This window comes from Bombus pyrosoma, linkage group LG1, assembly GCF_014825855.1.
Source record: "Bombus pyrosoma isolate SC7728 linkage group LG1, ASM1482585v1, whole genome shotgun sequence".
In the NCBI taxonomy this organism is placed as follows: Eukaryota; Metazoa; Arthropoda; class Insecta; order Hymenoptera; family Apidae; genus Bombus; species Bombus pyrosoma.
In genome coordinates, this window is record NC_057770.1 from 14,185,649 (window position 1) to 14,198,598 (window position 12,950).

General features: G+C 36.0%; 2 protein-coding genes and 1 long non-coding RNA gene across 14 annotated transcripts; 2 read left to right on the forward strand and 1 right to left on the reverse strand.

Annotated features, from left to right (window-relative positions):
• The first annotated feature begins 141 nt into the window (after positions 1-141).
• LOC122568980 lies at positions 142-5,685 on the forward strand. Of its 9 annotated transcripts, none has more exons than XM_043729459.1 (11): positions 142-434; positions 539-999; positions 2,064-2,635; positions 2,743-3,042; positions 3,147-3,419; positions 3,531-3,973; positions 4,095-4,268; positions 4,338-4,578; positions 4,708-4,834; positions 4,917-5,098; positions 5,201-5,685. In XM_043729459.1, the coding sequence occupies exons 2-11, from the start codon at positions 969-971 to the stop codon at positions 5,444-5,446; spliced, it is 2,589 nt and encodes an 862-aa protein (XP_043585394.1). In that variant the 5' UTR covers positions 142-434; positions 539-968; the 3' UTR covers positions 5,447-5,685. The 9 variants fall into 9 exon arrangements, with proteins under 9 accessions (XP_043585394.1, XP_043585331.1, XP_043585337.1 ...); XM_043729396.1 differs by having other exon boundaries at positions 539-806; positions 865-999; positions 3,147-3,973; XM_043729402.1 differs by having other exon boundaries at positions 539-806; positions 865-984; positions 3,147-3,973.
• A 147-nt stretch (positions 5,686-5,832) lies between these two features.
• On the forward strand, positions 5,833-7,667 carry LOC122569166. The gene is made up of 2 exons (XM_043729760.1): positions 5,833-6,550; positions 6,654-7,667. Exons 1-2 carry the CDS (start codon positions 6,425-6,427, stop codon positions 7,515-7,517), a joined length of 990 nt encoding a protein of 329 aa, XP_043585695.1. The 5' UTR covers positions 5,833-6,424; the 3' UTR covers positions 7,518-7,667.
• A 54-nt stretch (positions 7,668-7,721) lies between these two features.
• On the reverse strand, positions 7,722-9,252 carry LOC122569182. 4 transcript variants are annotated; one of them, XR_006317358.1, is made up of 4 exons: positions 8,750-9,252; positions 8,359-8,447; positions 7,978-8,129; positions 7,722-7,838 (listed from the first exon to the last, which is right to left on the reverse strand). It is a non-coding gene; the product is annotated as an uncharacterized LOC122569182 (long non-coding RNA). The 4 variants fall into 4 exon arrangements; XR_006317357.1 differs by lacking the exon at positions 8,750-9,252 and adding an exon at positions 8,593-8,633; XR_006317356.1 differs by lacking the exon at positions 8,359-8,447 and having other exon boundaries at positions 8,750-9,202.
• Between the last annotated feature and the right edge of the window lie 3,698 nt (positions 9,253-12,950).

Sequence of the window (12,950 nt, forward strand, 5' to 3'; positions counted from 1 at the left end):
CGATTCTCGCTAAAAGGCGATAAACTTCGGACGTAGGAAATCCGATTACGCGCAACGCCCGTTAAAAGGCCAATCGCATGCACAATGGTAAGGAGAGTCTCCCAGTTGTTTTAATTGTTTGGAAACCGCAGTCGTCTCAGGTCCCGCCGCCATAACTAACCACGATTTCGTTCCCCCTCTCCTTAACCGAGATGATTTCGACCGTTTCGCGAGTAAATTCCTCCTTTCGTTTCTTCGCCGCTTCCACTGCCACTTTCCGTTGTCCTTGCTTACTTCGCGTTTAGTCGCGATCAGCGCACATAGAATACATAAGCTTTGAGAAGGAAGAATTGCACAACACAACGGCTAGAAATTATTTCAAATTTCGGAATAAAGTGATCTATCTTCTATGGCGTTGTCTACAATGATCGTAATGTGAATAGCAATGCAATAACGTAAGTGTCATGATAACTCTGAGTAAAATTTTGTCTTTATCTCCTCCTTTGTTCGTTTATTCTTTGGTGACATGCATACTGTCATCTTTGTCTTTTTCGATTAGAATTCGTACGACTATGCCAACTGGATAATTCCCGTATGAACCAACATGCATACGCGTCCATATGCAAATGGAGTTGAAACATCGTCATCGTCGTCGATAGTTGCGCATGCGCGTCCGCTATCGCGAAACGGACAGAAGCGTGATCAGTCGGCGGGTCGGCCAACTGGTTTAGCGCGTGTCGCTTTCTCGACGGTCAGGATCGATCGTGACGATTATTATTTCACGAGGAAAGATCGTATGTGAGGAGCGATCGGACGAAAATAGACAGGTGGGCCGACGCGAGATAATCTTTAAATAAGTGGGTAAAGTTATGTGATTATCCGTAGATCGAGGAGTGACGAAAAGACACGATGATATCTCTCGCAGACACGACAGAGCAGAAACAGTTAAACTTCGTTTCAAGCTACTGCCGAGTGTCCTCTAACGCCCCATGTTATTTATCGAACGTGCGCAGATTTCGTGTAACTATTTAGTCGTTTTGTAATTCAATAACGAACGCAGTGTATGCGGTGAACGCGTGAAGGCTTTTTGCCTTGTTAGCCATAAACAGCTGTCATCGTTCTCATTTTTTTTACGGGTGATATATTTACGTTCCGATTCAACGAGGCGACTACATTGGATCGTCGAACCGGTTGCGGAACGATCGATCGATAGTGCACAATCGCGTTCGCGATCCTACTTTGTCTAGTATTTAGTATGAATAATTAGTTTTCTAAGCGATACGTTCAAAACAAATGGTAAATACGATATATTCTACGAATAACTTTTATTTATTATATGATGAAAACAGCTCTCTATCTATCGTGATAATAGAAACGTAGTAGTAAATATCACCGTTTTTATAACTCCCTTATCAATTTTGTACCTTTTGTTATTGTTTATATGCGACTTATCGCATATCGTTTGTTCCTCATTTCACGACTTTATCATATTTTCTTAACCCCTTAACCTACGATTTACGTTCGAGAATTTTGGGGCGCAAACGTAAACAAGCTCGCGCAGTCTTCCAGCCATTCGCACGACTTGTGTAGTACGATGATCGGGTCAATCGTAAAATTCCCTTACATCTACCAGAATGTTTCGAATTGTATCACACCATTGCAGATTATTAATTTTGTATTAGTGATTTTTGTATGAATAAACTTTTTGTAGTACTTGCATCTACCACAATTATTGCATCAGGTTGTAATTACTTATCAAATATTCCACAAATATTTATAACTTTAGGGCGCTGCCGCTAATATTTATATTTGGCCCGATCATCTTACTACGGGCTATGCCCGTAGTTGTAGGTTAAGGGGTTAACTCGTTGGACTTTCAAATAAACTAGTTACTCACCTACACAGATATTATACATTTTTGCTTTTGCAAGCGAAACAAATACGCAGAATTTTACAAATTATAATATTGCTTCACAAAGATTATTTCTCTTTAGATATAGGAGTAAATTCGTGAGTATGATACGTACTGTATATGAAATTTGTTCGCAGGTAAGAGTTCATAAGGATATTTTTTCATTGAAAAGGTAGACAAAAATCATCGAACATGACGAATATCAACGCAGTGTCTGTATCTCGGAACCAAAATACCGCATTAAATTCCACTGGTTTTCACTTGTCGAATGGGATCGAAAATGTAATTGAGAAGATTGAGAATCTTCGGCTTACTCGCGACACGGTCGATCAATCGAATGAAATACGCGGTTTCGACGCGTATCGGACGAAACACAGCGTACGAAGAGTCCCCGGCTGTCAAACGTCGAACAATAACGACATCTACGACTGCGATCATGACCATGATAGGGAGAACGATCGAAACGATCTGATTGAACGAGGGCCGATTAAATCGCAATTTTGTTCGCTGACTCGCAGTCAACCTTACTGGACGAGCGTCGAACAGCCACGGAATTTTCAAGCAAACGAAACATTTCCGATCGATTACGATAAAACCGCGGAACAAATTCTACGTGATAAAGAATGTAGTGAAAAATTGAACGCTTGTCTCGATCAATTACAAGATTTGGAGAGAACAAGCTGCACTTACGATAGTAACGCTAGAGATGAAGATAAATCGCAAGTCTATAGTTTAAGAAAGGATGTATGTACTTACGTTTGTTCTTTTAATCGAACAGGCTGTTTCCTTTTTTGAATGAAAGTTTTATCAGTTAGGTTTTTCTATAAAAACGTCTCATATTTCATTTTCAGTTTTCTTCGACTCCATCGACGATCGTCGGGAATGCTTTAAGCGACGACTTGTTATTATTGGAGAATGTGCTATGCGGAGCTTTTCAAGCGGCCCAACACGTAACAAAGAAGAGTTTCCTACGTTCGCAGGAAACAATGGAAACTTTCTTCGATACTTGTTTGACCGATGGTAATACGATCGTTTCCAGTTCTGAGAGCCGTGAATCGAGTCGTACTCACTCACCGGCTTTGCCCATTTCTACACAATCTTCGGGAAGATCGCAACCAAAGACGAATCACAGCCCAATCGGCTCTCCTCGGGTAATCGATATAGTATACGTATAAGCGTTTCTTATATGCTTAGAAAATTCCATATGTGATCAAATTTGTGATATATACATGATCTGTTCGATGTCAATCCTTAGATCACCGTCACATCAACGTGCAGCCCGGCGCAAATTTTCTCCTGTTCTTCAAGTTGCTCACCTTCTTCTTCGAGTCAGTCGTACGGTGACACATCAAGTCCGAACAGTTCGTTTACATATCAGACGACAGCCGGTTCGCGAATCGGGGAACGATTCAAACAGGATTTCGAAAATTTTCAGTTTTGGAGGCTCGATGGCGATACTGACGTATCCAACACCGTAGTAAATAATATCGACGATAATGAACTGTTGTCGCAAGTGATGGATGAACTAGTGAGTAATTTAAACGGAGAAAAAGACAAAGTGGAAGAAACATATTTGCAGAACCCTTCGAAAGTGAAAAACGCCCCGAATACGATTACCTTCCAAACCAATAATTTTCAGCAAGTCCGACACTCTCCGAATCGCGATAATGTCCCCAACGAAGGTGTGATGGTTCCGAAACCTGTATCATGGTTCGACGTATCGTATTCTCCGGTATCACGAGCTAACATTCCTCAGAAAGATACCCAGAAGATCGAAACGACGAACACTGCTATAAATGCGCCTTTGCTTTCGAGTTACACAAAGTATGATAAAAGTTACGGTACTCTAGTTAAACAGCGTTCGTCAGAAACAATCAGTACAAAGGACAATATCCATCATGAGCGTGATTTCTCCCCATTGTTTCACTCGTTTGGTGACTCTTCGCCAACCATAGACGCGATCGTCGCTACTAATTTCAGCTTTGATGATTTTACCACGAAAAACTTACCAACGAATCCTAAAGACGATTATCAAATCCCAAAGATGGTTGCTTCGTTTGAAGATCATTCTCAGCAACACTGGTGAGTCTCGTTGAAGCTTAATAAACCGTCTGCCGTTGCACGAGATACGGTGTACCAAGAACGATGCGATGCGAAATTGAATTGTATATGAAATTGATATTGATGATTTTTTGTTATGCAGTTTTAGCAATTCCGATCGAAATACGATACCCTGGTCATCGTTGAATTTGCCATCTGTAAAGGCAAGCGAAAAACTGAAAGAAAAATTAGATCCGCAAGAAGTGAAGAAGGCTATGATTAGTCTGCTTAAACGACCGGTAAAAGAACTAGCCAAACAGGACAAAGATGGAGATACGTAAGTGATTTCAAATCGATCGATTTTGTACTCGTGAGCTGCTTCATGTAATTGCTTTTCTTCCCATAGAAAACTGATGTGCCTGGTTGGCAACCCGAACGAACTTGTTCAAAAGATGGCCTATTTGGTACCACTCGTAGAACGTATGAGTACAATCACAGGAGCTTTAACGATTACGAACAATCGCGGCGATGATGCGCTTTACTTGGCTGCTCTGAATTGTCCACAATCTCCGTTCGTTGCTGGTTATTTAGCTGCGACTATGTTGGAAAAAGGAATCGACATCAGTCAACGATTATATCATACTCGAGTATTGCTCTCTCTTCCTTTCTTCCCATCATTCTTATTTCTCTCCGTCATTTTTTCAATATGCAAAATGTTTTTACATAATGCCTTCGTGGTTTCTTTGTTTCTTAAAATTGTTGCATCCTTGTTACAGGGGGATACACTGATACATTCGATCGCGGCACAAGGGGATTCTCATGAAGAAACTCTAGCCGAATTGTTGGCTTTGAAAACCATCCAAGGGAACCGGCTATTTGACCTATCGAAACGTAACTATGATGGTTAGTTTGGATTATAGTGTTTCTCTCTCCTTGTGATAGAAAACAATCGGTCTTACGTTTGTTCGTGTTTCTCTGTACCTAGGTAGAACAGCGCTCCACATTGCGATCGAAACGCATATACCATTTACAAAAGGAATCACGTCATTGGGAACGATAAAACTACTGTTAAAATACGGAGCAGATCCTAGAATCAAAGAAACAAAATATGGGAACAATGCGTTACATATGGCAGTTTCTTTGGATTGCGATCCTGTTCTTGTAAAGGTATTGTTTTATTCATTGAGAGTCGGTTTGTTCTACCTTTACCATAGCTATTTCTCATCTTCCCTAATCGATTTGATTTATGCGCAAACGCGCTACCAATAGTTATTACTGGATACTTGGGCTTCTGATTTGGTGAATGCCGTCAATTACAATCACGATACAGCGTTGCACGCGGTAGCAGCTATGTCGACCAACGTTTCCTTCGACAGGCAGAAGGAAGTGTATAGGCTATTGGTTCAGGCCGGAGGCCACACGAATTTACCGAATCATGAAGGAAAAACACCGTTAGACCTTGTTTCCATGGAGAGGAAAGGAGCTATCAGAGAGATTTTGCACAAGAGGTCTTAAGGACGAACGTATTATTTTAATATTGCAATGTTGCTACCCCGCACTCTCTCGTTTTACATATACGTATATTTACTTATCGTTCACGCATCTTATCATTCGAGCTGTTTCTCTGCTGCAGACCGTTTTTTATACAGTCTCCCAAACATGGATAAGAAAACAAATCAAATTCGTTAACAGGAATTAGGTTGTAGAAATATTGTTATACAGATCCATGCTACAAATACACAGTTAAGATGTAAGTGCTGTTTTTCTTTCAAAATTTCATAACCATCGGCTATATATATATACAGTTTGTATATATACATATGTACATAGTATGGCAAGTTTATTATAAGAATAACGTCGCATAATGGAAAATATCGCAACTGACATTTTTTTGTACAACCGCATTGAAGAACTAAAGAAAAATAAGAAAAAGAACGAGAGTTATCGAATACGTTGAAACTTCATCGAACTTTTGACGGATTTGTATACACTATATCCTTTTCCGGTACAAAATTGAATAGTCGAGTACCATATGTTTCGAGCGAACTGACTCACGCACATTACCCTATCCCAAATTTATTGGATGGGACGTGTTGCCACCGAATTACCCGTATGTCATTCAATATGAAAGCGGCATGAAACAAGTGTCCATCTTAATCCTAACGATCAGCCTCTCGCAAGAGTTTATTCGGTGTTCAACCTTTGTAGCGATACCGTGTTATTTTTTTCTACGTTTCTATCATGTAAATTCGCTTTAAGTGCCTTATAGTTTTCGTTCCTCTGCTAAACTCGTGAATTTTAAGCAATTCAATCCCAGTGAATGTTTTATAAAGAAGGAAAGAAGGAAGGAAGGAAAGATATACATATATATACATATATATATATATATATATATATATATATATAAACGGAAAAGAGTCGATTGGAAATACGAGATAAAGTTCAGTCTACAAACGAAATTTACGGAGATAAATCTCTGGAAAATTGTAGAAAATGAAGACAATATCGACAGTGATGAGTAGTTGCGCGCTATTACTGATAACAGCTGCAAGTAATATTAGCGAACAATGCAAGATTCATGAAATGACGACAGTCGATTGCCATTGCATTGGAAATGAGGTAAATTTTTCGTCGAACGGTTTTGCGTGATTTTGCGAACCAACTATGAGTAATGTGAGTAATTCAAAAAGGGTTTCGTTGCAAAATTTCTTTTCCTTTACAGGAATTTTTCCTGCCAGAAGGATACAACTATGAAAATGTGACGACTATACAAATCGCGTCCTGCAACATTGCGAATCTTCATTTTTCCAGTTTAACGGAAGCGAGTCAAATTACGGAAATTATTGTGCAAAATATTAGTGAACGTTTGATCTTTGAATTATTTTTAACATCAAAAAGATTGAAACGACTCAAATTGTCGAGAATTGGGCGAATACCATTAATTAGTCGTGACACTTTCGTCAGGCTTAAAAGCATTGAAACGCTTCGTATCGAAGATACACGGATTAATAATTTCGCGGAACGATTTACCGACATAGCGATAACCAATTTTTCGATGATCAATGTTACGATCGAACGTATCGATCAGCTTAGTTTCTCGGCAAAGGGTGAAACTCTACACATTAAAAATAGTGAATTTCAAAATGTTACAGGTTCGTTGAATTTCGCTTACTTCTCAACCGTAGAGATTCTTCATTCCAAGTTTCAATTGAATAAACCGGGTTATATATTGATTGAAGGTAATATCGTCTATATCGAGAACTGTGTTTTTTCCAATTCGAGCGCAAACGTAGTTGCGGCGGAAAGCATTAGGATAAATGATACTTGCGCAGATGGGAAAAGCTCTATGAGAGTCTCATCGAATAATATTAAAAGCGTAAACAATCGATTGCCTACCGAAATCATTTATACCAAGAATAAAGACGAATCAGAACATTTTTTCAGTCGAAATAATACAGTGTGTATTGCCGGAAATTGCAAATGTCCGAAAAGCAGTGGTCAGAGTGCGCAGTTAGTAAGCCTATTTCTGGTATATACTTTCCAATTTTTCTTACCAATCGTTATTCTGCTATCGATACTGCCTTAATTTCGTTTGGAACAAGAAATGCCTTATCTTTTTCTTTGTTTCTGAAATATTCAAATCATGGAATCCTATTATTCGATGAAATTATTCTCTATCGTTTTGTCTCTTATGACATATGTTTTCTTTTAAATAAAGTACAATTTCATCCCTGAATTATGTATGCAATTAATGCAGAACCTGGTTGTTCTTTGTTAAATGATTTTCAAATTTTTGTGAATTTTCAATTTTAATGCTTTCATTCAATTCTAATACTTTTATTTAATGATTGCTGTTAACACGTATGTAGATTCTTCTTTCATTGTAAATTTCCTATAGTTTGATGTCCTGAAAACATACAATTTATAAATATAATAGTGGAGTATGTTCCTGCTTATGATTGTTTTTTTTATGTATATAATATGTGATTACTTTTATCAAAGAAAAAAATAGTATAAAAAAGAGATATACGTTGGATGCTGAATACCTGATAATTGTATCGCATTAATACATTCAATCTAACATGATTAACATTATCAAACTCATCTGGTATCTTAGTATTTGTAGTCTGTAATATCGTAGAGTGAGCCAAATTCATTCAAATGTGACAATTTATTCCATAGCTCCAAAGATCCATTCCTATAAAATAAAAACATATGTTATATGTATAAATTCGAATATTATACACAAGCTAAATCACACAAAACAAAGCAAAATTTAAAATTATAATTCTATATCATGTAAAATTGTTCCAACGGTATTGTTTTCAATCTAGTATCAATTTGAAATGTTTTTCACGTTTTATCTTCAGTTACAGTCATAAACTATAAAAATGTATAAACAGAAAGTGCAAATATATGTATCTTACTCTATTGTTGAAAGATTTCATTACAGAAAATGCATTTGGTATGTGTAGAACATAGTTTAACATCATGCCACATAACCTAAAATATGAACCTTGAAAGAAGGAAGTGATATGTTTGTTTTACCCCTCATAATATAAAACGACAAGTTTCGAAATACAGAATGATATTCAGCTTTATCAGAGAACTCGATAGCGGACATAAATTTACGGATAAGAATCCTCTTTTATTACACTTACGTAAAAATATGTCAAATCTAGTGGGTCAATATGTCAAGTCTAGTAACAGTTACTATGTAAAATTTCTATATTTTTTTCTGATTAATAAACGCAATAAATTTGTAAAAATGTAAAGGTAATAATACAATTTAATCTTATATCAAATTAATCAAGATACCTAATTCTCGGAAGCAAATAGGTTGTACGATCTATACAGATCTGGAATACAATCTGATTATAGGAGTAAGGCTCTAAATGTTCAGGTGATGTTAGTCAACTCGTCCGTAGTTAGACGCTTCAATCGAAAAGTTAGGATTCGTTGTGTAACGCAATCTGTGTAACGCAAATATATGAATAGTGCGGTCCCGGTTATTTCCGTCTCCTTTTCTCTCTTCAATGCAGTCACGTACTTGACTCCTGGTGGACCGAATAGCAGGGGATGCAAGAAAAATGAACAGCATGACAATAATGATGATAGAGACCAAGTTTTGTCTGACGTATATGATTATTATAATTATAATATTATTAGTTTGTATTTAACTAATGTCTAACAAATGTTATACAATATAAATATATGTTTCGTTATTAGAAACCTCTGTAAACTAAAATCATACTATAATTTTGCTTTTTCAGTAGAAAATTTAATAACAATTCAATTATGTTTCAATTATGTTAGCCAATAATCAATTATGTTAGTCAATAATGTTTCAATTATAAATGATATTTTGGGCATAATTATGATTGTTTACATATTCATAGATAATGTCAATAGTTACACAATTTTTTAACGAAATAAAAGAATTAAATACATATTTACTTTCCAATATTGGCGTCAAATATTTAAATATATGTATACATATTTTATTTGGAAGTTGTAATTTCATTAAGCATTCTTATTGGAGATAATACATACTTAACACTTTACGGTTTACGTGCGTTTCTTATGTACCTATCTCTACGAGCACCTGTCAAATTGACGGGTAAACGAAAATACACATTTTCTTTAAAAAATCGGTTTATTCAAATTAAGTCTGAATTAAACAATATTAGGCTTCACGTTTAAATAAATTATTAATAAGTAAAGTCTTTTTTTAAAAAATGGTTTTTAGAACACGTTTATTATAATTGTCTTCTACTTTTACATCTGTATGTTTGGTGCTTAGATGGAGGGCTTTTACGTTAGGTTTACTTTTATATATAGTATACAGTATATGAGAGGAAAACAAAGTCAACTTGTCCTTTTTTCCCTTCGCTGGTTTTAGCAGTTCTCTTTTGTTCGACTGGATGGTCCCAACCAAGGTTGTTTTTTCTACAAGTAATTTTTTAGTTAGCAGGATGCTTGTAAAGGAATTGTCTGTCGTTATATTTCTGCCTCGTTGTAAATATGGTTCGGTTAATTTTAATGTTACAAACTCGAGTTTCATCTTTCCCCATATAAGGAATACTATTCAAAATATATTTTGTTTGGACGTCAACTACTAACCAAAACTTAATGCCAAATTTATGAGGCTTATTCGACATATATTGCGTAAACCTGCATCGGGTTTTCGTTGGAAATAATTGTTCATCTAGTGAGATATTTTCATATGGCTAGGTAACAAGCCTGGCTATTACTTATAAATCTGTTTCATATTTCGGATATCAGCGCAAATTTATCTGTTTGTAATCTTCCGGAGGCTTTCAATGACCTCGCTTCATATGCACCCCGGGCTTATAGAATTCCTAGAAAACTACGTAACTCAGCAACTGTGATTGTCCAACCTTTTTACAAAACTCAATGTGCCTCGGTTTCAGTGCAATTTATCGGTTTATGTGTCCCATTATGTGTCTGTCAATTGTCAATTCGAAAGCACTAGTTACACAACCCGACATAATATTTCTCTTAGCATAGCCAGTAAGCCCTGCGATATCCTTGAATATCATACGAACGGGCGTCCTACCTCTAGATCCGCCTGCTTTCAGTTTTATCCACTGTGTCCCCTCAACTGCAATTCACCCATTACATTTTGGGATGTGCTTGGAGTGCTCGTCCTCTCATCCTCGGAGTCAGAACTAAAAAGAATACGCATCCTTTTCTTGTTACGACACACTTTCAAGAAGTTTTCCTTTTCACTGTCTGAAGATCCTTCTATCCTTCCACTTTCAATGTATTCAGAATTTTCACTGTCAGCTTCGTTTTGGCCTAATTCATACTGATCTTCTTCGGAGGTATCTTCAGAACAATCTTCATTGATGTTGACAATTTTGTTCAATATCTTATTACATCTTCTGGATTTACTTATAATTGCTAGAAAAGGGGGATTGGTCAAAATAAAAAAAACTGTGCCCAAATTCAATTACTCTATTGTAAATACTTACAATAAGCGGACGCTGTCTACAATAACTGAAACTTTTGGATAGTGTCTTTGAAAAACCTTCTTACACTGTCACTGCAGCAATCATACTGAAGATCGTTATTATGGTAAAGACTTTTCTTTCATTCTCATATTTATTATTGATTTGAATGATTTTACGAACGAAGCAAACATATAAGGATTATTTATGAAATCAGCTAGCCCGTCAATTTGACGGGATTCGTAGAGATAGGTATACTACATACAAATTTCAAAAATTAGGATGCTTAGGAAAAAATAATTGTGTGTATAAATTCTTTGGATGAAATGATTAATTTACGATACAAAATGGTTAAAATTAATGCTATGGTTTTTTGGGTATTTCATTTCGAAGTTTGAAATCCGTCAAATTGACGAGTCCCGTAAACCTAGTTTTAATGATAATTCCTAATTAATATTCATTTAAACAACGTTTTTCTCTACCAAATGAAATACTTTGAATAAATGGCGAAAAATTATGGGAAGTACATAGTTTATGGCATACTAAATATTTAAAAACGTGCGAAATATAGAAACAAAGAATTTTATAAAAGTATGATTTTGTAAAAATATCACCGATTTAAAACTCTTCGTTATAATACGCCATACTACTTCTTCGTCTTCTTCTATTATATTTCGCTATAATATATAAAAGAAACACATATGTATACATAGAAAAATAATTATAAATTTCGTAAATTTTATAATCTAGAACTGCTATAATGCCTATAAGTAGAGCATCTCAGCTGTTGACTTAACCACACTGTGGGTATTTTTTATTTAATTCCTTACAAATTTTGATTATCATGATTAAATAGACCATATCTTTCCGATGTACAGCATATTCTTTGTTGATAAATCAATTTAGATATGTTTTATTTACAGCTTCAGACATAATCCGAAATAGTTTATCCAAAATAAATGTCTCACTGTGTAATGTCGAATAAAAGTAATCGAATGCGACATTTATTATTTTGAAAATGTAAGAAATATTATTGGATGACGAATAAACGAGCGAAAGTAATCGCATCACTAACAATATATACGAGAAATGCTATAAGCAATTGTTTACCACGCTGAAATTCCTTACTTTTATCAACAAAATAATTAAAGCACCGATCACATTTAGATCTTTGTGCTTTTTTTTACCGATGTATCCGGCGAGATATTCTATAGCGCACGTCTTTAAAAAGCGCACTAATGTTGACAATGCTGCTAATTTATTGTCAATTTCTAATTGCATATTTTCACTTTTGGCGTTAATTTTCATTTCCTTTAATCGGAACATCGTCTGACGTAGAGGTAGTGAATTAGGACAATATTATATTCTCTAATAAATTTGGATCACAGTCAGGTTTATTGTATAAGAATTACTGTTATAAGAATTACTATTCAAATTATATATGTTGGGTTGGCGTTATGATTAGGGTTGGGGTTAAGGGCGTGAAACGAATCTTCGTTATGGTTAGACTTTGTCGTTATGCAATAGAGAAGATATTGACTAGTGCAAATATGATTGTTACAGATATCGACAAGTAACCGTGGTAATTAGATACTCGAGACGCTAGTGACAATGATTCTAGGTTCGATAACGAATCCACGGTCAACGGGATAACTCTTTACTAAACGTAAAATACTTTGACGCACAAATACGTTTGTTGGGACGCTCGGTATATACTGCTCGATGTGTAACTTTCCAAGGCGATCGCACGAATAATAAACTGATGGAAATTTTTCTCTCTTTACGATTGCGTTCGTTTGTTATATACTGGTTAGAAGCATCGAGAAAGTTCCAATCGCCGTTGTTAGGCAGTTTCTGCTTGGAGTTTGATTATTAATACAACGTGTGTCCCATTATATTGACACCTCCGAGGCAAAACGTCCATTCCGTGACCATGGCTACGTTCGGCGATCAGTTGTGTCACCTGGAGCCCAATCCCACTATCACAAATCTCGAACAAATACAATCGGATTGAATGACAATTGTTTAATTACGGTTATAGTAGA

Bases quoted from the DNA above. Each gene is read 5' to 3' on its own strand.
- LOC122568980 (XM_043729396.1), top strand. From the start codon at position 969: ATGTTATTTATCGAACGTGCGCAGATTTCGT. The intron at 3,043-3,146 runs GTAATCGATATA...GTCAATCCTTAG, and splicing joins GCCCAATCGGCTCTCCTCGG to ATCACCGTCACATCAACGTG. The intron at 4,835-4,916 runs GTTAGTTTGGAT...CTCTGTACCTAG, and splicing joins ATCGAAACGTAACTATGATG to GTAGAACAGCGCTCCACATT.
- LOC122569166 (XM_043729760.1), top strand. From the start codon at position 6,425: ATGAAGACAATATCGACAGTGATGAGTAGTTGCGCGCTATTACTGATA. The intron at 6,551-6,653 runs GTAAATTTTTCG...TTTCCTTTACAG, and splicing joins GCCATTGCATTGGAAATGAG to GAATTTTTCCTGCCAGAAGG.